The following is a 22,941-nucleotide window of genomic DNA, read 5'->3' as shown; positions in this document are numbered from 1 at the left end:
AGCCTTTACACGGTGATTAGGCCATGAGGACTCCTCTGTGAATGGGATTAAGGGTCTTATAAAAGAGGATTCACACAGCGTTCAGCACCATTACCCTTCTGCCTTTCACTGTGTGAGGACACAGTAACCCTCCCCTCCTAAGGATGCAGCAAAAAGGTGCCCTCTTGAAAGCAGAGAGAAGCCCACACCAGACAACTGAATCTGCTAGCACATTGACAGCGGACTTCCCAGTCTCCAGAACTGTGAGATTGTTCAACATTTCTGTTCTGTATAAATTACGCATTCTGTGGTATTTTGACATAGCAGCACAAACCAGACTAAGACGACTGGAGCAACCAAGACATCTCTTGTTTACTCTACCTGAATCTTTCTGTAGTCTGAGAGGAGATCAGAGACCAATGGCGGTTCAGATTCTGCATCCTTTTGATTTCCTTATCATTCAAGGGTAATCTATATCCAAGCTCATTTAGACGGTCTAAATCTGGAGCCATGCTGCTGAATTTTAACATCTGTCCCTAGAAGGAAGATTTAAAAGTAGGTTTAGCACCATGGTCAAAAAACGCAAAGCTTTTTCAAAGTGCACAGTGAATTTCTGATTTCAGGAAGTAGCTGGTCTTCGGTCTAGTGGTCTCTGCATTTCTAGGCCACTTACTTACAATCTCTAGCGGTACAAATAGCAAAAAGAAGAATCTCCTATTCAGTCTAAACTGCTGCTGCTATTGCTACTCAAACTCCTCGTTATCCTTTATTGACTACTTACGTGTACTATATTATTTACTTGATATATTATTTACTTGTATGGATTATACATGCAAGTATATTATTTACTTTATTTACATGTATTCTATTATTTACTTGATTTTTATTACATATATTATATTACATATACTATTTACTTGATTTATTTACTCATATGTAATTATATTACATGTATCATATTATTTTCTTGATTTATTTACTCATGTAATTCTTGACAGAACTGCTTAAGGATGAAAATTATGCTGATAAGTAAAAGGCCTTACTTTTTACCATTTATGTTTCATTTGTTCATGCTAATTTCCTCCTTTATTATTCACAACTAATAAAAGTTGTGACAGTGTTAGCTAACTTTTATTGAGCATTTACTATGAATCAAGCATTGCTAAGAGCTTTATAAGTAGTAACTCATTTTATCCTTAAAACGATCACTTGAGATAAGTCATGCTGCTTATTCCCTCTTTGCAAGGGAGGAAAGGGAGGCACAGAAACTAAGTAAATTGCTCCAGGCCACCCAGCTAGTAAATGAAAGAGGGTAAACGAACCTCCTTGGGTTCTTGCTAGAGAAAATAAAATTTCACTTGAGCTATGAAGTGACCACACATTGCCGTAAGAGCTCCAGTTTTAGATCTCTGACCCCCAACCCCACAGCTGGTGAGACTCAACCAAAAGAGCAATCTATTCTTTTAGCTCTCTTCCCTCCCTTCAAACACAGGACAACCTTGTCGGTTCTGGTTTTCCCATGGGTGTTCTTATCTCCATCTAGGAAATTGGTTACAGGAAGGAAAAAATGTCAGGCCACCTTTGGCTATGTGTGTGTCTTCTCTTGGCATGTTCTGCAAAAGACTCATGCTTTCTGAAGAAAGAATAAATCTCAAGTATTGAAACCAAAATATAACTATTAAATGGCATAATTTCCATGGGTAGACATTAGCAATGAACAAAATAGCCATGACACAGTCCTTCCCCTCATGGCACTTACAGGGAGTAAGATACTATTCTAGTAGTCGAAAGTGCAACAGTAGTCCCCGACTCACAGGAGTGTAATTAAATGAGATGATACAGCATGGAAGAAAAACAACAGTGTGCCATGAAAACGTGTCACTGGGGGCCTGGCCCTGGACAGACAGTGGAGATTTTCCTAAGAGAGTGACATTGAACCAAATGACCAGGATTTTACTCTTTTTAGTGAGGAGTAAGCTGATGAGGACAAGAAAACAAATCCAGAGAGAGGAAATATCACATGCACAGATGCTGGGAAGCACAGTGGTGCTGGAGTGGCTGGAGGGGGAGATGGGCTATGGCACAGCAGAGTAAGATCCTCAGGAAAGGTGGAACCAGGATGCCACCTTGAGAAGCCACATGGTCTTTTCCCTAAGAGCAGTGAGAACCCTTGAGGGCTTTAACCAAGGGAATAATACAATAAAATTTTCATGTCTGTTGTATTATTTTGCTTACTTGATTGAATGTTTAAAATCATTCACAATTGGCAGGACACCGTGGCTCATGCCTGTAATCTCAGCACTTTGGGAGGCCAAGGCTGGCAAATCACAAGGTCAGAAGTTTGAGACCAGACTGGCCAACACAGTGAACCCCCCATCTCTACTAAAAATACAAAAATTAGCTGGGCATGGTGGCACGTGCCTGTAGTCCCAGCTACTTGGGAGGCTGAGGCAGGAGAATTGCTTGAAACTGGGAGGCGGAGGTTGCAGTGAGCTGAGATCACGCCACTGCACTCTAGCCTGGGCAACAGAGCAAGACTCCATCTCAAAAAAAAAAAAATCACAATTAAGTAAAATCTTTTCTTTTTTCTTTTTAAAAATTATTAAATTAGGCCAGGTGTGGTGGCTCATGCCTGTAATCCCAACACTTTGGGAGGCCGAGGTGGGCAGATCACGAGGTCAGGAGATCGAGATCATCCTGGCTAACATGATGAAACCTCATCTCTACTAAAAATACAAAAAAATTAGCCGGGCGTGGTGGCGGGCACCTGTAGTCCCAGCTACTGGGGAGGTTGAGGCAGGAGAATGGTGTGGACCTGAGAGGCAGAGTTTGCAGTGAGAAGAGATCGTGCCACTGCACTCTGGCCTGGGTGACAGAGCAAGGTTCTGTGTCAAAAAAAAAAAAAAAAAAAAAGTATTAAATTATTTTTAATGGACAAATTATCATATATATTTATGGAGTATGATATGATGTTTTCACACAATGTAGAATGATTAAATCAAGCTAATTAAGTAAAATCCTTAAAAAGAAAAAAAAAAGGTCATTCTGACAGCCAGGAGGAGGGGAGGTTGGGTGGGTGGATGCAGATCTGTGGGAGGCGGCTGTAGGGTCTCAGAGAGATAGGAGTAGCTTGAGCTAGGAGTAGATGATGTTAGAAACAGAGAGGAGAGGTTCAAAAGTTAATAGAGAGGTGAGGGACTGGGCACAGGAACATGGAGAGGGCCCAGCAGTGGGAGGGAGGAGCGAGGTGGTTTCCAGGAGTGAGCTGGGAAATCAGCCTGTGCCCACTGCCAGCACACAGTCCACTGTTTGCCATAGCGAGTCTCACTGGGAGCTCACTTGAAAGAAAGAGTGGGTCTGCATCAGTTTTGAGTTTCCCCTAAGATTTTGAAAACAGGGCTGGGCATGGTTGCTCATGCCTGTAATTCCAGCATTTTGGGAGGCCTGACCTCAGGTGACCAGTTCAAGACCAGCGAAACCTCATCTCTACCAAAAACACAAAAATTAGTCAGGCGTGGTGGCGTGCCCCTGTAATCCCAGCTACTCGGGAGGCTGAGGCAGGAGAATCACTTGCACCCGGAAAGTGGAGGTTGCAGTGAGCCGAGATCATGCCACTGCACTCCAGCCTGGGCGACAGAGTGAGATGCCATCTCAAAAATAAAAAAATAAAAAATAAAAAATTTTGAAGACAGATGGTAAAAGATCTGGGACTCAGATTAACACACTTACCTTAAGTTCTTCCATCCTTTCCTGGATTGTGGAGAGGTCAGATGAATGGCTAGGGTCCTGCCCTTGTAGTATTTCTTCAGCTTCCACTATCCAGGCCTCCAGAGCTTCTAAACTCTTGGCAAAGGTTTCATAATCAAGAACTCCAGCCTTTTATTCCACAAAAGAAATTGGTATTTTAGTAAAAAAAAAAAAAAAAAAAAAAAAAGGTATTTTAATAAAGTCTAGTAAAAGGGCAAGTGGATATTAAAATTATTTTTCATATTCTTGTATCAAATTGCCATTCTCAAGACATCATTCCTATTAAAAAAACAAAGCTATAACAATTTAAATCTTCTTTAGTAATTTTTCTAAAAACTAGAATTATTTCTATGCACCATAAGTGAATAACAATCAAAATTATTCTTTAAATACTTGATCAAACAACAGGTCTGAAAAATCTTCTGATTCTTGTAAAAGTCTAAGTTAAATAAACATGAATATTCATATTAAAGCCGCTTAGTGTTTATTAATTGAACAGACCATGGTGGCAGGCATTGGTTTAGGGACTTGCATCTTAAACCAATTTTGAAATTATTTTGCAGAGAACAGCGCAAAACTTCCACCTTCATCGTCCCCACCAGAACTTCCAAGTTTGTTTACTCGTTTTTTTCTTTAGTCTTCAAGGAGGTCTTGTTGCAATGATGAGGAATTCTTTTTCTGTATTTGTGCCCAGATATTAGAGAACACTCAATTTATAGAAGATACTAAACAGGAGCTCTGTACCTGTAACGAAGTCTGCTGTTTGCAGAGAGCCTGCTCTAGGGCACACAAGTGTTGACTCAAAGAGAGTTGATCCGATTGAATAGCTGATGCTGCCGAAGCATCCACTTGTTGCTTCAGTTGCTCTCCCAGCTCATGGAGAACAAAGAGGGAGTCTTTAACTGTACCCAGTCCTTTGAGGAGGTCCTATAAAAGGTGAAAATATGCCCACTCTGAAGCATGTTTATACTCCTTATCATAAACAGCAATTGGCAAAGGGCTATACATCTAGAAACACACAATTCCTACTGATCAAATTATTATGCTAAATAACCTTCACCTGTGGAAAAATGATCAAGCACTGCAATTTTTAAAAATGCTATGTATACATATTAATATTTTAAACATACATTATATATATATATATAACCTATGGATATATATATGTAATTACTCTTTTGTTAGTAAAAGCTATGTAGGTTCATCATAGGACCTTGGGGAAATGCAGAAAAACATACATAAACAAGACAAAAAAAAAACATGATCCAAGAGTAGAGCCAATAACTGGAAATATTTTGGCAGTTTTTTTCCCGCCTCTACGTAATTCATATCAAATTGAAAACAAAATGTTATATTTTTCCTTTTTCTATTATTATTATACACACCAGGAATTTGTCAGTGGTATCTTCTATATATGTGGCCATGTTATGGCAAGTATAACAACCTCCTATCTCAGTAGGGTGCAGAACACAGTGATGATTTTGGTGAGCAGGGGGTAAGAGTAGCCAGTATTCCCATTCTTTTCCATGGCATCTCTTTGCCTCCACTTTCTGTGGGACCCTCTTACAGGTTAAAAAATATGAGCCAATGGAAATTCCCTGTTTCTGCTTTCTATCCTACATTGAGAGATGATAAGTGACTGCTTCTTCTACCTGTTGCTGGTATCCCACCCAGTCATGCTATGCCTAGGCAGTGACTTCTGTGAGAGAAAGAAAAACAAAGGGCTCTTTAAGCTTGACACAGACAACAGACAAGGTGTATTTCAATTCAGGAGTATTGAAAATGACAGTTCTTGTATATATAAATTATGTGGATGAAAAAAGTACTGTATTATCTTTATTTTAAAATATCCATCTTTAGCTTTAAAGTGATTATTCAGGTTGAAGATATTAGACTAGGTTAAACTTTTATTTATGTAGTCTTTATAGCTTGCCTAATTCTAATAAACTGATTTGGAAAAGTTTATTAAAAGATCCTTGTAACAAGCTCTTAAAAATAAAGACAAATAAGGACAAATAGTAAGAGCCATGTAATGCTTGAAACAAGAGAAAGGCTGTTCCTTAAACCCTTAAGTAGGTTATTGGCAGCTATAATGAAAAAGATAATTATTAAAAAGCTATTAAAAGAAGTATAACAGTAAATCAGGAGAGAAAGACTTCTTTCTACCATTAATATCTTAGATGAAACTATTGTGTAGATGCTTACCTAGGAGATAATGAATGTAAATGGACAAGATCTGGAACAGAAGATTTTTTAAAGATAGAACATTATTCCCCATATGGTCATGTCTTATATTGACCATCCCAGAAAACACAGAGAGCCTCAATTTTTCACATTGACTAAATTCCACTAGGAAAAATGGAAAACGACTCATTTTAAAAAATAAAACAATGGGAGGAGACCTCTTAGTCTGATGCATATGCACCGGTGTTCTGAAAATCAGGCAGGCTCTTTGATCCTAAGACAATTATTTTTGGATAACTGTCTCATATAGAGAAACATACCAAAGCTTACAGAGACCAAAAGCTAAACTTGGGCAGTCTAAGAAGGGCATGTTGGGAAAACAAGATAGTTTCTGAACATACGTTGCAATCTTGAATCCATGTAGCAACCTCATCATCGGCGATGTCCTTGTTTGTGGCTGCCTTCAACAGCTCATTGGTTCGATCCTCCTGCTGCTGAACCGACGAAGCACACTGTTTCGAGTAGTCCTTGTATCTTTGCCAAAGCTGAAGTAGGGCCTTGCTGGAGTGTAGCTGCTCAGCAATCTCTTCCAGCAAGTTATTCCATCTGGAAATAATAATCAACACTTATGAGCAGATTACCACCTCTCATCAAATGTTGATATTTGCTATTTTATTTTTCATGATCCTGGTTCATGTGAATACAGACATACTCATTTCTAGTTAACATAATAAAAATTAATGTTTCATATTCATAGTTTCAGGGTAGGTAATGAGGATGATGGCAATCTTTGGGTGTACAGTACTTCTAATTCTTTCTAAATCTCTTCACTACATTTATGTATCCTTAAATTCATATTGTGAAAGAGAATTTTAAAGGATAGAATCTATGTAGCTCAAATTCAAAATGTCATTAAGTTTTAATTATATCATTATTTATAATAAGGCTGTGATAGAAATAGTGTGTAAAATTAACATACTCCATACCTCATGTTGACTTCTTTCAGTGTATTGGTAAGAGTTTCTGTCACAGGCGGGTGGCACTCTTTTAATAATTGGTTGGTGATAGAGCCAAATTTCTGTAAGCTCCTTTCCTGTTTTTCTAGATCATCTTGGAGATTCTGCCCAAAGAAAAAGACCCACAGATGACATAACAGGATCTAAATTCTAATAAGCAAGTTTAAAAGGAATTTGTGTATGTTTTCATAAATATGCATATATACATGTATAAAGCAGGCATGACTTAGCATCAATGCTTTATCAGCTTTCTTTAGATAATCATTTATTCCCTTCTTTAGGATTTTGTTATTTTGACTATGAGAAGAGGTTCATTAGCAATGAAGCCTTCTTCTATTGGCATTTGGATTCTGCTGGAAAAGCTCATAGGGTGCCCTTGTCCATTGTCTGGTAGGAAGCTGCCAGAGATGGTAAATTCTTCTTCAAAGGGTTTAATTGTGCAATGTTTTGTCCTTGGTTCAGAGGCCCACCTCCTTGTAATTTCTTGTTTCTGGCCTGCGAGCAGCCCTCCCACTCTTGTTGTGTCCTGACTTGGCCAGACATGTCCAAACATGCCTTGTGCTGTAACACAGGGACCACTCCTACTCGCTCCGTCCCTTGTGAATCACACATTTACCCTAATTGGAAAAGTTTAAGTCTTAGCCAACCAGGGTTATTTTAGATTGTGTGGTTCAACCCTAGCCAACAGGGGAAGGACGCAGGGATAGGGACTGCATTAGGGATAAAAACCCCTTCTCTCCTTTGTTCAGTGTGCTCTTGCAGCGGCCAGAAGTGTGAGCGGCACAATTCTACAGAAGTAAATTTGCCTTGCTGAGAAATCTTTTGTTTAGGTGCTCGTTTTCCTTGCTACGCCAAGCTCTTGTTTCTAATAAAGCCATGGCAATGGTGTATGTAACGTGCTATCTGCCAAACTGTGGATCTCTTTGGCACTCAAAGCCAAAGTCATGTCTCTATTTTATTGCATACCTAGAGTGCTTCTACCACAAACTCCCAAAGATGAAGACTAACAAGGCACAGCTTTGGCAAGTTTTATCTCTAGGTGTTCTTCCTTGCCAAGAATTATTTTTAATGTAAAAAAATGATTTTCAATTGACAAATAATAATTGTATTTGTAGGGTACTACATGATGTTTTGATATATGTTTCTACTGTGGAATGAATAAATTAAGCTAATTAACATATCATTACCTCAAATACGTTCCATTTTTGTCTAGCAAAGTTGAACTCATAGAAGTAGAGTAGAATGGTAGTTACCAGGGCATGGGATAAGGGATTAGATGGGGAAAAGAAAGATGTTGATCAAGAGGAACATAGTTTCAGCTAGACAGGAGGGATAAGCTTTAGTGATCCACTATACAGAATGGAGACTATAATTAATAATAATGCACTGTATATGTCAAGATTGTTTAAAACAAAGAATATTTATCAGACAGATTTGGCGTCTTCTACCAAGCCTATCTAAATAGTCTTCTACCAAGGACCAGTAAGGGAACTGAAAGAAAGTTGTTTCCCTGGAAATAGTGCTGAGGTGACAGACTCAGTTCTTCAAAAAACTCCACAGGTTAAGTAGGCTACAAAAATTGAGTATTATTTAACACAATATCTGATTACCCTCAAATGAAAACAGTCAAGGAAAAGACCCTTAATCCTTTCATGTCTTAAGACAGCTCTTGCAAGTATTAAACATATGTTAAATTAAAAAGCATTTCTAACCTCCTCAATGTTATAAGATGTGCTTTTAAATTTACTATCCTCAAAAGAAGTTTTAGTGACCTTTAGTAACAACAATTGAAGGGTTAAGAAATTATATAGACAAATTTGTCCTCCCTCCCTCCCACCCTACCCTAAAAAATATATTTCCTTAAGAAAGTCATATCTATCTCACATGTTTGCACACACTCCTGAGACAGGAGAGAGTGCTCTGTTGCAGACAAACACCAGGGATATCATTATAGACGGACACAATGACAAAGGACCCACAGGAAACCAAGCAGTAAGTGCTAGAAAGGAAGATTCTGTGGACACGCTGGATAGGCCACTGATATTTTACTGAATGGAAGCAACTGGATGGTTTAAACATTTACCACCTTTGTCATTTTTCTCTGTTTTCTTTTGAACATTCCTTGGAATATGTTTGGAGACGCAGGATAAGAAGAGAAAAGGAAAACAAAAGGCAGCGACAATGAATCAAGGAGGTTGAGTTGGCCATAAAATCATTGTATAAAAGACAATGTGAATATTTTTTACAACAGGATCTTTGAAATCATTTAGTTATATACCAGCTAATCCAGAATTTGGCACACACAGACAAGTTTGCTTAAGTAACAATAACACAGGTAAAATTAATTTTAAAGATCTTAAAAAATAATTAAGTATAAACAACATATGGCAATTTTTCAGGATGATGTCTCCATTTGCTAATTTTTCAGTTTTCTGAAATTAAAAAGAATGTTAAGGATGTATTAAATTAATTCCTTACCTGAAGATTGTCCACCTGAACTTGCACAGCTTCTAAGGAGCCAGTCAGCAGACGGAATCGGGAAAGAGAGTATCTGGCCTCCATGAGGTAACTGTTTATCTTGTCAAAGGCCACTTTGTGATTACTCCATTGGTCAAGCACTGATTTCAACAGTATCTTTAATTGTCCAACCTTTTGAAAAAGACAAACATTGCTTATTGCTTATATTTCATAATATCTGAAATGATGGAATATATATTCAATTGATGGGAAAATATTAACATCTAAGAACTTCATCAGGGTTTCAGGTATCATAAACAAACAAAACTAAAAAGAAAAATATTTAAAAGGTAAAATGTATCAACTTTGAAATTTATGCCTTTCACACTTTTAAACACTCAGTTCTAAGTGGAAATGCTTAAAAGGGTAACATATATATATACACACACACACATATATGTGTATATATATATTTTTTAAGTCATAAGAGGTTGATACTTTTAATAAAACAGTTTAAGAATTGTATTAAATAAGTATTTCAAATGCATTAACTCATTTAATCCTCACAACATCTTATGAGATAGGTATAATCATTATCCCCATTTTATAGATGAGGACACTGAGACACTAAGAGGTAATGAAAATTACCCAAGATTACACTGTTAGAATGTGAGAGATTTCAATTTCAATCCAGGTAGTCAGGTCCCAGAAAGTGAAATGTATCTATAGCTACATCAATACCTATATCTATCTCACGTGTGTGCGCGCACACACACACTCAGATAAATATCTTAAGACAAAACATCTAAGATATTCCTTCCTTATACTTATTTATCTCTATCAGAAAAGTGTTTAGTTTGGTCTGTATCACTTAGATACAGATATCCATTTTGTATATCCTTTCCTAGGTTGGAGACAGATGTTTGAGAATGATCTATCACCATAGGAATGGAGGAGATCATTAAGAGAGTAATGTTTAAAATAAAGGCTTATTCTAGAAAACACCAGAAACTAGACTTTAAAAAAAAAAAAAAAAGAGGATAACGAAGCGGACTTAAAAGTACAAAGAGATAATGTATAGATTCGATTATTTCCTCCGTTACTTTAGGAAAAACAAAACCCCGGGTTTGGACAGAGCTGGCAAACACTGTCCTGGAGCTGGCTTTCGGCAAGCGATATTACCATGTGATCTAAATTCGCCCAGGTTTGGCCGAGCTCTTGCAGTGTGCTCACGACAATGCCAGAGACGTCTTCTTTCTTGTTCTGAATCAAAGCAAGTCCATTCTGCTCAATTTTCTCTACTTCTTTTTCTTTTGCTTTAATCAAATCTTCCAGATCCTGGAAGATTTAAAAAATAGTCACTTTAAATTGTTCTATTATGGAACTCTGGGGTGCACTGAAATTGAGCCATTACAGTTTCATGTCCTAAAAACCTTTTACTAATCCAAAAAGCTTATCTCTTTCAGAAGAGGCACTCCACAGAAGTACTTCTTCCTACACTCAAATGCAAGAAAAGTCATCTTTTTACACATGGCAAATCAGCATAACTTTAAAAAAGTAAAATTTGATCATCTACCAGATAAGGAAATGGTACTATGTAATTTTCTCAAGAGCCTGTGAGGAAAGAAATACATGTCAGAAACTGTAATGTTATTTGTATTATTAAGTTCATATATGTTGGTATTCAAAAAGTTACGCTGACTACCCCATAGGAAGAAATGTGATCGAATGTGGTATTCTGGGTCCTAGTATCTGCGATTTAGTCACATTTCTGCTACTATAAAGCTGTGTCACTTTGGGTAGGTGAGAAATTTCTAGTGGGTCGCAGTTTCTTCAGATGGGAAATCAGAAGACTGATTTCAGATGGGAAAAGATAATCTGTATGATCCTCTCTCTCTAAAATACCCTGAATTCTACATGATTCTGAAAGATTTCAGGCTTCTTTGATGAATCAAATCCTCATTTTCTTTGGGATATGCATTCATAATTGTCAGTATAAAATGTTCAAGAACGAAAAGCAAAATGAAGAAAAGATCTGGAGCTCATACTGAACCTGTATCATAACCCTAATTTCTATTTTAATGCCATCCGAAAATTTGAGAAGCTCAGTGAAGCAGGCTGAGACTGTTATCAACATTTTATAAATAAATACATTGAAGATCGAGTCATCTGACCTGTCTTGGGTAAAAGAGCTGGTGAGGGCTGGAGTGGGGATTAGAACTCAGTCTTTGGAGCCTATGGACTCCCAGCCTGACATCAGAAGGGAGTCGGCTGAACCTCGAACTGTGGAGGGAATATAAATCCCATGTTGGTGTGGCATGAAAAGTCAGGCATTAAGGCATGGTTACAGTCCCATATTCAGAAGTATACCCTCAGAACTAAAAATAGATTTGTAGTTCTTGGAGATTAGAATGGAGAAAATCCCCAAATACTGTAACTTTGGATAACACCTCAATTGTATAAAAAATATTTTTTATACCCCCTCATGATCCATACATGGGTAATAAGATTGAAATTGGGTAGTGCTGCTGCTAAGGTGTTAATGAGGAGTCCAGTCTCTGTTATATTAGTTTCAAATGTCATGTCTCTTTAAAAATAATTTTTGCTTCTTTTATTTCTGTTTCTATTGTGGTTCAACTTGTTAATCTCTCTCTACCTCATTTTAAAAATAGAAATAATAAGACATTTTCTGCTTACTCCAAAGGGATAAAATTAGATAAATATATACAAAATATATTTTAAGCTGTCAAAAAGTAGCTAAATGTAAGATATTATTATGTTTAGCCATTTGGCAATGTGCCATGCTTCAGTGCGAATTTATCTATTTTTCTCTATTGAGTTATCATGAAGCTATTTTTGTTTTGGTTAATTAGTTAGAAACTCATGCATTTGGCAGCTTAAAGTGATCATTTTTGTTTTTCATATTGTTCTCTTATTTCCACTCTATAATTTTGTCACTATTTTGACAGCTTTGATAATTACCAGAGAATAAATATAGTGATTACTGGGGTTACAGGTCCTTCGTGTAGTATAGAAAATATAATTAATTTACTATTTAGAACTTTTCTATCTCTGTAAAGAGATTAAAAGACCAGAAACAATCCTTCCAATATGTCTTTAATATGATTCTAAAATTCAACCATTAGAAATTGAGTTTCTATGGAAACCATAGAAATTGAGTTTCTAATTCAATTCTATGATGTTAACTTTTTCTCAGTGAGGAATATTAAATGAATGTTCCATTGCTTAGAAACTATTTCTAAAATGCCCTGCACATGTATGTTGGTATAAGAGCAAAGCCCACAAGGGAAACAGGGCTGAAATATATATTACGTAAAAAATAACGGTGTGTTTCCCTTGCTTTCATTAATAATTAAAAGATGACTCTGTTTTTGATCAAAAAGGGGAAAGGCCAAACCTACCATTTTTAAAAGCAATAAAACATTCTTAAGTTGGGTTAATTCACAAATATCAGTTTTATGTTGGTTTAAATTAATAAATCACCTATTAAAGACTGGGAAAATATTCAAGATTTTTAAAACAAAATAAAGCTGGAATCCAGTCACCAATTTAAGTATACTGGCTTGAATTTCACACTTTGGTCCAAAAAACAATTTCTCCAAAATGACAATTCTAACAAGACTTGTAGTATAGCCAAGTAGAACCTTCCAGTTAGGCCACTGTGATTTATTTATATGTGATGTCCCAAAATAATTATATGGGCTACTTTCATTCTGTCTAAATGACTTTTCATTTGAAATCATGAATTAGTATCAGTACAAAGTTCTTTAAACCACACTTTAAGCTTTTCCTCCTGACACTGTCTGACCTGACTCTCTGAAAGACTAAAACTTAGGTCCTACACTTGGTAAAACATGGTCGAGCTGCTGCTATATTTTCCTGATGGTTAAGGTGTCTCCCTGTTAAATAGAAGACATGAACAGGAAAAGAAACAAAATGGAAAATGGCAGAAAAAGCAATGTTAAAGAGAAGAAAAAAATACTTAGAAAGAGAAAAAGAAAAGTATGGAAGAAAAGAATTGGGAAAAAAAAGAAAATGCAAATGATATTAATGTGGTATTTCAGTCTTTCAACAGTAAAGTTTATCACAACCATGCAACCAGAAGGCACTCACTTTGCTAATTCTAATACGCAGAATTACCTTTTAAAATCAACGGATATATTTTAACTTAAGAACTCAACGAAAGTTATGACATTTTGTCCTCACAAGTAAAAAGCTGAAATTCTGGATTACTTATAGATTTTAGATTTTATGGCCTAAATCAGAAATACCACTGGCCTCTGGAAAATCGGAAATGCAATGAGACTAGTTGATGCATGTTCTTCATCTTCAATCTTTAAGCACCCATGTTCTGACATGAGGCTTTTTATAATTAAATAAAAAACTATTATTACTTCAAGGTATTTCTTTACATGATGTTTTTATTTATCAATTTTATGCATTCTCAAAATTGTAATCCATTAGCTGGGGAGCCAGCACTTCTCTTCCTTTTCAGAATTGAAAAGCTTTGATGAAGTGCTTAAATATACCTCTCTGTATATGTGTCCCAAATAGAAAACATGATGATTGGAAGAGAGATCATTACCAAAGTTCTTTCTTTTTGAAACCCAGAATATAAAAACAAGACTTGCAGAGAGAAGCTTTTCTGTAGAATTACTTCACTGTTGAGTTTTCAATTGTTTTTAGGAAACACTATAAGAGAACAGTCATAATCTGTAACATTATATGAACTCATGAATTATTTTCAAAAATCTTATTACAGCATTAACTGCAATAGCTCACTTTTCTTTTGGGTACACAAGAAGACCTGTGTGTCCCTGAGTCACTGGAAAACATTTGGAATGTTACTGCTTCACCTGAGCTTTCAATCCTCATTCCTCAGAGTAGAACAAGCATACTCTGTGTACTTCCCCATGTGACAAAAGAGGAAGTAACATGGATACTTTCTATTAATTAATAATAGGATATTAATAATAATAATAATTAATAGTTAGTAGGAAGTCTGCTGTGAAGTGCTTGCTCAGAGGAGGTGAACAGGAATCCAACCAAGCCTCTAGTGCTAACTTCCATTTATAGGACATACAGAGGAGAGAAGAAAAAATTAAACAACCTCTTAAGGACATTCATAGGCCAATCCTGAACACGGCACCCATTGACAGTTTCTGTGACAGGTTATGGTCTTAAAAAAATATTCAAAAGATTTAAGAGATCTAACAAGCAAATGTAGCTATGGATATTGTCTGCATCCTTATTTTGAATAAGTTAATGTGAAAAAGACATTTTAAAGACAACTGAGGAAATATGACTATGAGTTGAACATAAAATAATATTAGGAATTATTAAACTTTTGATGGTGATAATAATATGGATGCATTAAGAAAAAGTATTTTTCAAAGATATATATTGCAGTATGTAAGAATAAAGTGATACGACGTCTGGTATTTACTAGGAAATCTATTTTAGAAAAAGAAATAATTTATGCAATTTTTTTTTTTTTTTTGGAAACAGGGTCTTGCTTTGTTACCCAGGCTGAAGTGTAATGGTGTAAACACGGCTTACTGCAGCCTTGATCTCCTGAATTCAAGCAATCCTCCCACCTCAGCCTGCTGAGTAGCTGGGACTGAGAGGTGTAGCACCACCATGTCTGGCTGATTTTTATAGCTTTTTGTAGAGAGAGGGTTTCACCATGTCGTCCAGGTTGCAAATCTTGATAATTATTAAATGTGATGCTCGGTATATAGGGGTCACAGCATTTCTCTCTACTTATGAGTGTGTTTGAAAATTTTCATAATTTCAAATTTTTAAAAACAAGTGAAAAACTCTAATGTATTTTTTTTATTTAAAAAAACCTATAAACTCACATAATCAGCAAAATTTGTTACTAAATGCAACTTTTAAAAAATATTTAACTTGCAACTCTCAAGGCCTACAAACACATTAGCATATGCCATGAAATTGTGAGATGGTTCATGTTAGCCATCTGGACAAGTTACCTGACAGTCTTTCAGCGCATTTTGAACAGAAGCCTGATCTCCAATTCGATGCTGTTGTTTTAGTCTCTTTTCCTGAGTTTCAAACCATGTTTTCAGACATTGTACATTATTTTCATATTCTGACCAAGATTCCAATAACCCTTCCAACAGCTGGATCTGAACAAACACAATAAAATGAAATTTGCAACTTTATTTTAATAAAATCAAATCATTGGCAGGCTAATTATTCTAGCCAGCATTTTCTCCACATTAAGAATTCTTAAAATACAGTTCATTGTGTACATGATTTAAAACAGGGGTGTCTAATCTTTTGGCTTCCCTGGGCGATACTGGAAGAAGAATTGTCTTGCGCCACACATAAAATAAACGAACACTAACAATAGCCAATGATCCAAAAAAAAAAAAAAATTGCAAAAGAAATCTCATAAAGTTTTAAGAAAGTTTACGAATTTGTGTTGGGCTGCATTCAAAACCGTCGTGGGCCGCGTGCAGCCCGTGGGCTGGACAAGTTTGATTTAATAAATGAATTTCATAAAGTATGAATCAATGACTATTATTGGGAAACAATAAAGGACTAAAGTCAACTTGAACCAAAGGCAAAATAAATCAAGAGGCATCTTTAGAAAACGGAAACATCATGAAATATACAAAGAGCACAGAGTGTATAAGAGAAAATCATCAACAGGTTAAAGAAAGTTTAGGGTGATTAACCTTCAGCAGTATTATTGGAAGCGTTCTTTGCCCAGTAGAGCCACACTACTCGTGAACACAGTCTTCCTTACAGAGTGTGCCTGTTCTTGGGGTTTTCATGTAAATCTGGACGGTGGCAAGCCAATGGCTTACCTTCTCAGTTACTAGACCTTGCAGAATTTGCCAACTTTTATTCATTGCTCCAAGTTGCTCAGCAAAATCAGTCTTATCACTACGTTTACTTTCCACATCCTGACTGCTGATTTGTAGCACGGACTGGTTCACAAAATCCACCGTCAGCTGTTTACAGTTAATGTCTATCTTAAAACCCTAAAAAAAAAAGAGGAGAAAATAAGATTATACAATAAATGTCTCATTATTTTTCCATGAGTTGGAAAGCCTTAAGTAACCTCAGTATTAATATTATCACTTCTATAACTCAGCTAAAATGGCTCAATTTGTCTGTATTCACACAACTCATTATTTTTGGAAGCCAAATATATATATTTGTATATGTTTATATGAACATAAACACAGATATACGTGTGTGTGTGTGTATATATATATTTTTTCTTAGGTAGAAGATTTAGAACTAGATAAATTATATAACCTCACTATAAAATATTTATAAATTTATTTTTATAATTTCTGCAATTCTTTAAGAATAACATAAAATTATTCAAAATCATTCCTAGTACCAGATATTTCTTCTTATTTCTGTAACTGATAATGCATTTTTCTTGCTCTTGAATTCCTATCTGGTCAATGTGTAGGAAACGTACATTCCAAGACTTGGTTACTATAATTTGAATTTTTTAGTTCTTTCAAATAAAATGGTCTCAACATATGAAAAGTTAAAAACAAAAAATTTTAATTACCTTATATTTCTGAAGGTATTCATTAATTGCCTTGTAACCTACGGAATTTTTAATATTATCTTCATCCTTCTGAATAACATTTTCCATTAGAGAAATCCAACTCATGACTTCAGAAATGGCATGGCGGGAAGGCAGTTTATCCATCTGGAGCTGTCCAAGTCAGGGAGAGAACAAGTCCCAAGTGTTAAAATGGAAACCCCAACTTCTGCTAACTTAAAAACCCTCCAATAATTCTTAAAAATGTACCAAGAGAGATAACACTCCTTAATGACATTTGGAGATCTTACCCCTATTGAAAGCTTGAAGTCAAACATCAGGCAAATGCTGAACAATAATAGTCATTTTATGTTCACCTGACATCCAATACTATAAACATTGTATAAACATTAACTAATTAATCAAAACACCAGAAAGAAGAGAATATTATTCTTATTTTATAACTAGTTTTATGAGCTTAAAAAAACTTAACCATAAAACATTCAACAGATGTATTTTATTAATTATCTTATAAAATCTCTGCATATTGACTCAAGAATGTTAAAAGAAGAAAGAAAAATACCACACTACAAGCTATCATTTTCTAGATTTTTTGGCACTCTTAAATTTATTCCTAAGAGCATAGCCAATTTCCTCAGTCCTTAGCTGATATACAGTACTTACAATTCGAAATCTTACTTAACATAGCACGCATTTATGCATATGTGTATTATGATGATTTGGAGGAACAAAAGCAATCATTTAAAATCTTTGTATATCAACTTCTGTGTGGTGCTGAAAGATATAGCAATGAACGTGGGTTGGTTCCTGCCCTCTGGGGGCGCACAGCTGCTGCTTAGGAGAGATTAGGCATGTACATGAAACACAGCTATCCTGCCTGAAACACAGTGATGAGTATCAAAGACAGATAAAGATAAAATGTTCTGGGATTTCAGGGGAGGTAGGTGTATTTTCAGATAAGAGGAGTATTTACATCTACTGAAAGCCAGTTGCTCTCCTATACATACGATTTTTTTTACATGTATTATGTTCTAAATCTTCATAAACACTCACTTTATGAGAAAAGTGTATGTCATTGTCCACATTTTATCCAGGAGAAAACAGAGTTTAAACAAAGTCAGACAAACATTCCAATACACATACCCACACCCACATACATACAAGAAAGAAACCCTCAGAGGAAATGCCTTCGGGGCAGGGCTTTGTAGCGTAGTTCACTTTTTTAATTTTATTTATTTATTTATTTATTTATTTTGGAGATGAGTCTCGCTGTCACCCAGGCTGGAGTGCAGTGGCGCGATCTCGGCTCACTCCAACATCTGCCTCCCCAGTTCAAACAATTCTGCCTCAGCGTCCCGAGTAGCTGGGACTACAGGCGCACACCGCCACGCCAGGCTAATTTTTTGTATTTTAGTAGAGACGGGGTTTCACTGTGTTGCCTAGGCTGGTCTTGAACTCCTGAGCTCAGGCAATCCGCCCTCCTCAGCCTCCCAAAGCGCTAGGATTACAGGCATCAGCCACTGCACCCGGCCTGAGTTCACTCTTAATATTAACACAATGGGAAAGAGGAGGCCGGGTGTCTGGGACAAAGCTGATTCAAATTTGTGAGCAAAAGCAAAAAACGAATATATTTTTCCATGTCAAATAGCTTAAGTCAGTTATTTCCCACGAAAGCAATCCTTCTTTCTGTACCTGGTGGAGCTTCTCCTGGACGGCTGGGATATTGGTTAGCAGGTCAGTCCACTGGCTATCAATGTGCGACAGCTCAGAGCGCAGCGTGGCTGTGTCCACCTTTTTCAGTCGAAGGAGCTGATTTCCAGTACTCAGAACAGATGATTTCAGGGAAGATTTGGCATCCACTTCTTTAGAAAACTCCTGAAACAAGTAGCGATGTTCAAATTAGGGTTAAGTAGCCAGACCATTCATTAAAAGGAAAGCGATCAATTTAGTGCATGAAACAACTTCCTTTACATCCTGGAGGGGATTATACCGAACACTCAAAGAAAATGACACCAGTACACCCTTGCCCTCGAATGAAAGCAAACTACGAAGCCTCTACTTGAAAACTACTCTGAAGAGGCAATGTTGAGTCATGGAACCCTATTATTTTGCACAATTATGGAACACACATAGTTAACATTAATATATTCTCTATAGCTTAGTTTTTTAAGTATATTCACTGATGGTTGACTCCCTTCCTTCCTTTTTTTTTTTTTCTTTTTAGATGGAGTCGCTCGCTCTGTTGCCCAGGCTGGAGTGCAGTGGCACAATCTCAGCTCGCTGCAACCTCCGCCTCCTGGGTTCAAGCGATTCTCCTGCCTCAGCCTCCTGAGTAGCTGGGATTACAGGCACACACCCACGCCCAGCGAATATTTGTATTTTTCATAGAGACGGGGTTTCACCATGTTGGTCAGGCTGGTCTCAAAGTCCTGACCTTGTGATCTGCCCGCCTTGGCCTCCCAAAGTGCTGGGATTACAGGCGTGAGCCACCATGCCTGGCCTGACTACTTTTCTACTGGTGTATGGGTCAGGCCTAACTTACAGGCCTGAATCAAATGCCTTAGATTCTTAGACTTACCAGGAAAGCATTTAGATGATCCCGGACCATTTCCAGCTCTTGTGGGACTGTCACAGATTGCTGAGTCCAAAATTCTAGCCTGTCTTTTGCAGACTGTAACCAGTGAATTAGATCTGCAGATTCACTTTGGTATCTGTAAGTACATTACGGAGTCTATTAAGTAAACATTTCATCACTATCTTCTGCTCACCTACATTACTCACCAATGCCAACAGTTTTAAAACAAGAGGTCTGAAGATTTAGAAGAAAAATGCATGAGGTTGGCACTCTGAAATTTTCTTAATATTGATACCTTTATCAAGCCCGTCTCTCTGGGTTTCCGCTTGCCTGTCTTTCAGCTGGGTGTAAAAGTATCTTTCCCCTACTCCTTCACATTGATGCTACTTAGAAAATATCAGATGATGGTTACAAAAGGTCCTTTGAAATAAAGGCAGCGTAGACACAGACTATGTCATTGTGTAAAAATCAATCCTCCACCCTGCTGAATGTTTCCCATTGCCCTTGAGAAGCTTCCACTTTTCTCTTTCTCTCCTTCCACTCTTCTCTTTCTCCACTTCCATTTTCTGTTTCTCTCCCTCTCAGGCTTTACTGTGATTTCTCAGACACATCATTAGGCAAGGGAGGGTGAAACTCAAAGGCAAGGTGCGTTATGCACCTGCCTCCCTGCTCACTTTTAATTATATGTTTGTATGAGTATACAAGAATCCAAGTGGGAGGCCGGGCGTGGTGGCTCACGTCTGTAATCCCAGCACTTTGGGAGGCCGAGGTGGGTTGATCACGAGGTCAGGAGATCAAGACCATCCTGGCTAACAAGGTGAAACCCCTTCTCTACTAAAAATACAAAAAATTGGGCCGGGCGCGGTGGCTCAGGCCTGTAATCCCAGCACTTTGGGAGGCTGAGGCGGGCGGATCACAAGGTCAGGAGATCGAGATCATCCTGGCTAACACGGTGAAACCCCGTCTCTACTAAAAAAAAAAAAAAAAAAAATACAAAAAATTAGCCGGGCGTGGTGGCAGGCGCCTGCAGTCCCAGCTACTCGGGAGGCTGAGGCAGGATAATGGCCTGAACCCGGGAGGTGGAGCTTGCAGTGAGCCGAGATCGCGCCACTGCACTCCAGTCTGGGAGACATAGCAAGACTCTGTCTCAAAAAAAAAAAAAAAAAAAAAAAAAAAAAAGGAATCCAAGTGGGGACTTTCTACTTACCTTTTTTTTTTTTTTTTCTGAAATGGAGTTTCACTCTTGTTGCCCAGGCTGGAGTGCAATGGCGCGATCTTGGCTCACTGCAACCTCCCCTTCCCAGGTTCAAGCGATTCTCCTGTCTCAGCCTCCCAAGTAACTGGGATTATAGGCATGCGCCACCATGCCTGGCTAATTTTATATTTTTAGTAGAGATGGGGTTTCTCCATGTTGGTCAGGCTGATCTCGAATTCCCGACCTCAGGGGATCTGCCCACCTCAGTCTCCCAACATGCTGGGATTACAGGTGTGAGCCACTGCGCCCTGCCTCTGCTTATCTTTATTTTCCAAACTATACAATAAGTTCCTAGAGGAGCCATGTCACTTTCAAGTGAATATCTACTTGCCTAATTTATTTATTTTTGAGACAGACTCTCGTTCTATTGCCCAGGCTGGAGTACAGTAGCCTGATCATGACTCACTGAAGCCTCGACCTCCCAGGCTGAAGCAATCCTCCCACTTCAGCCTCTCCAATAGCAGGGACCATAGGCATGTGCTACCATACCTAGTCCTTTTTTATTTTTTGCAGAGATTGGGGTCTTACTATGTTGCTTAGGCTGGTCTTGAACAGCTGGCCTCAAGCAATCCTCCTGCATTAGCCTCCACAAGTAGTGAGATTATAGGTTTCAGCCATCATCCCCCACCCCCACTAGCCTTATTAATACAATGTAGCACTCATCTGAAAATATACAAAACAGTCATGTATTACCTGGTCCAGTGTTTCAATATTGTTTCCAGTCTGTGAAGTTCCTTAGACACTTTGTTGGTGTTACTTAGCCAGCGCTCTCCAAGTTGATTTAGTTGACTTTCTAGATCTGAGCAGCTGATGGATATCAGAAGTCGTTTGCCATCATCTAATACTTGATATAATTTGGGCTGGTATTCATTAAGGCTAGATTTTAAATGCTAAAATCATTGAAATTATTAGGTTACAAGTTTGGATATGCAATTTTTGTCTTTAAGAATTACAATTTCTCCAGTACCTACAATGTTCCCATTACCTGTTATTGGAACTTAAAGTATACTCACTCAAGTAACACTGAAAACTTCAAGATGTTTCATCTATATTTAAGTATAGATGGTCTCCTTTTGTTTATTATTATTATTATTTTGGTAGTGACTTTAGGTGGATTTAAAACTTTCAAATTATTGTTATTATTTCAAGAATTGTGTGGCATCAGCATAAATTAATGCTTGGTGGAGGCTGAATTTTCAAAAAGAGCTCTCATTAAAAAGAAAAAAGAAAGACTTTTAATAATGTCCAACTATAAATAACAGAAACATTATCTCCTTTCAATGCCAATAACTTGAAAGAAAAGTAAAAGTACTAATAAAGTAATTGATCACAAATTTGTTTACATTCTGTTAAAACTATTGGTAAGGTTCTAAAGGCAATGTGGCGGCTTGTAACACCAACCTGGTAGAGTGTTATGCGGTCAATAAGCCTGTCCTCGTTCTCCTCCACCAGACCCACGCTTGGGATGCTGTTTTCCACCACCTCCAGCTGTCTGCTAAGCTCCTGCTGGTCCTCATCCAGATGCGACCATGTCTAGAAACACAACATTTGTCTGTGAGCTAAAAAAAAGGCTCATTAGGGAAATATATTCTTCCTTGTGTGCAAAATACGTGCTTGACAGATTCTCCTTAAAGTTACATCAGAGATGTTTGCATTGGGGCTTGCTTTGGGAAGCAAAAGATGGCTTTAAGGCAAGTAATCAAATGGTGACACTTGAAAGCATTGTGAATGGGCTCTGGAATCTGCCACTAAGCCCCTTTATGGTCGTGAGTAAGATACTAAACTCTGTATCTCTTTTCCATATATTACAACGGGGATAATAATAGCTGTCTTCTCCATCATGAGGATTAAATGGAATAATGTGTGCAGTGTACCTTCTATCGGGTATGCACATTTTTTTTTTTTTTTTTTTTTGAGACAGAGTCTAACTCTGTCACCCAGGCTGGAGTGCACTGGCACGATCTCGGCTCACTGCAAGATCTGCCTCCCAGGTTCACGCTGTTCTCCTGCCTCAGCCTCCCGAGTAGCTGGGACTACCGGTACCTGCCACCACACCCAGCTAGTTTTTTGTATTTTTTAGTAGAGACGGGGTTTCACCGTGTTAGCCAGGATGGTCTCGATCTCCTGACCTCGTGATCCGCCTGCCTTG

The 22,941-nt window shown here is 37.5% G+C and overlaps 1 protein-coding gene across 22 annotated transcripts in view; it reads right to left on the bottom strand.

Moving 5' to 3' along the window:
* Positions 1-22,941, bottom strand: part of SYNE1 (spectrin repeat containing nuclear envelope protein 1) — a 523,271-nt gene that overhangs the window by 93,044 nt on the left and 407,286 nt on the right. For all 22 annotated transcript variants that reach the window (XM_021936839.2, XM_031667714.1, XM_021936840.2 and 19 more), the window contains 14 exons: positions 22,194-22,325; positions 21,486-21,682; positions 19,541-19,673; positions 18,655-18,837; positions 16,966-17,115; positions 16,241-16,417; positions 15,398-15,553; positions 10,566-10,721; positions 9,405-9,575; positions 6,897-7,030; positions 6,312-6,516; positions 4,471-4,653; positions 3,709-3,855; positions 361-515 (listed from right to left, as the gene is read on the bottom strand). In XM_021936839.2, the coding sequence (XP_021792531.2) occupies positions 361-515; positions 3,709-3,855; positions 4,471-4,653; positions 6,312-6,516; positions 6,897-7,030; positions 9,405-9,575; positions 10,566-10,721; positions 15,398-15,553; positions 16,241-16,417; positions 16,966-17,115; positions 18,655-18,837; positions 19,541-19,673; positions 21,486-21,682; positions 22,194-22,325 (2,279 nt within the window). The remainder of the gene's footprint in view (positions 1-360; positions 516-3,708; positions 3,856-4,470; positions 4,654-6,311; positions 6,517-6,896; positions 7,031-9,404; positions 9,576-10,565; positions 10,722-15,397; positions 15,554-16,240; positions 16,418-16,965; positions 17,116-18,654; positions 18,838-19,540; positions 19,674-21,485; positions 21,683-22,193; positions 22,326-22,941) is intronic.

The sequence above is a fragment of the Papio anubis genome, chromosome 6, assembly GCF_008728515.1.
Source record: "Papio anubis isolate 15944 chromosome 6, Panubis1.0, whole genome shotgun sequence".
Lineage (NCBI taxonomy): Eukaryota > Metazoa > Chordata > Mammalia > Primates > Cercopithecidae > Papio > Papio anubis.
Note: the sequence above shows the minus strand (reverse complement) of the source record. Positions and strands in the feature narration are given on the sequence as shown.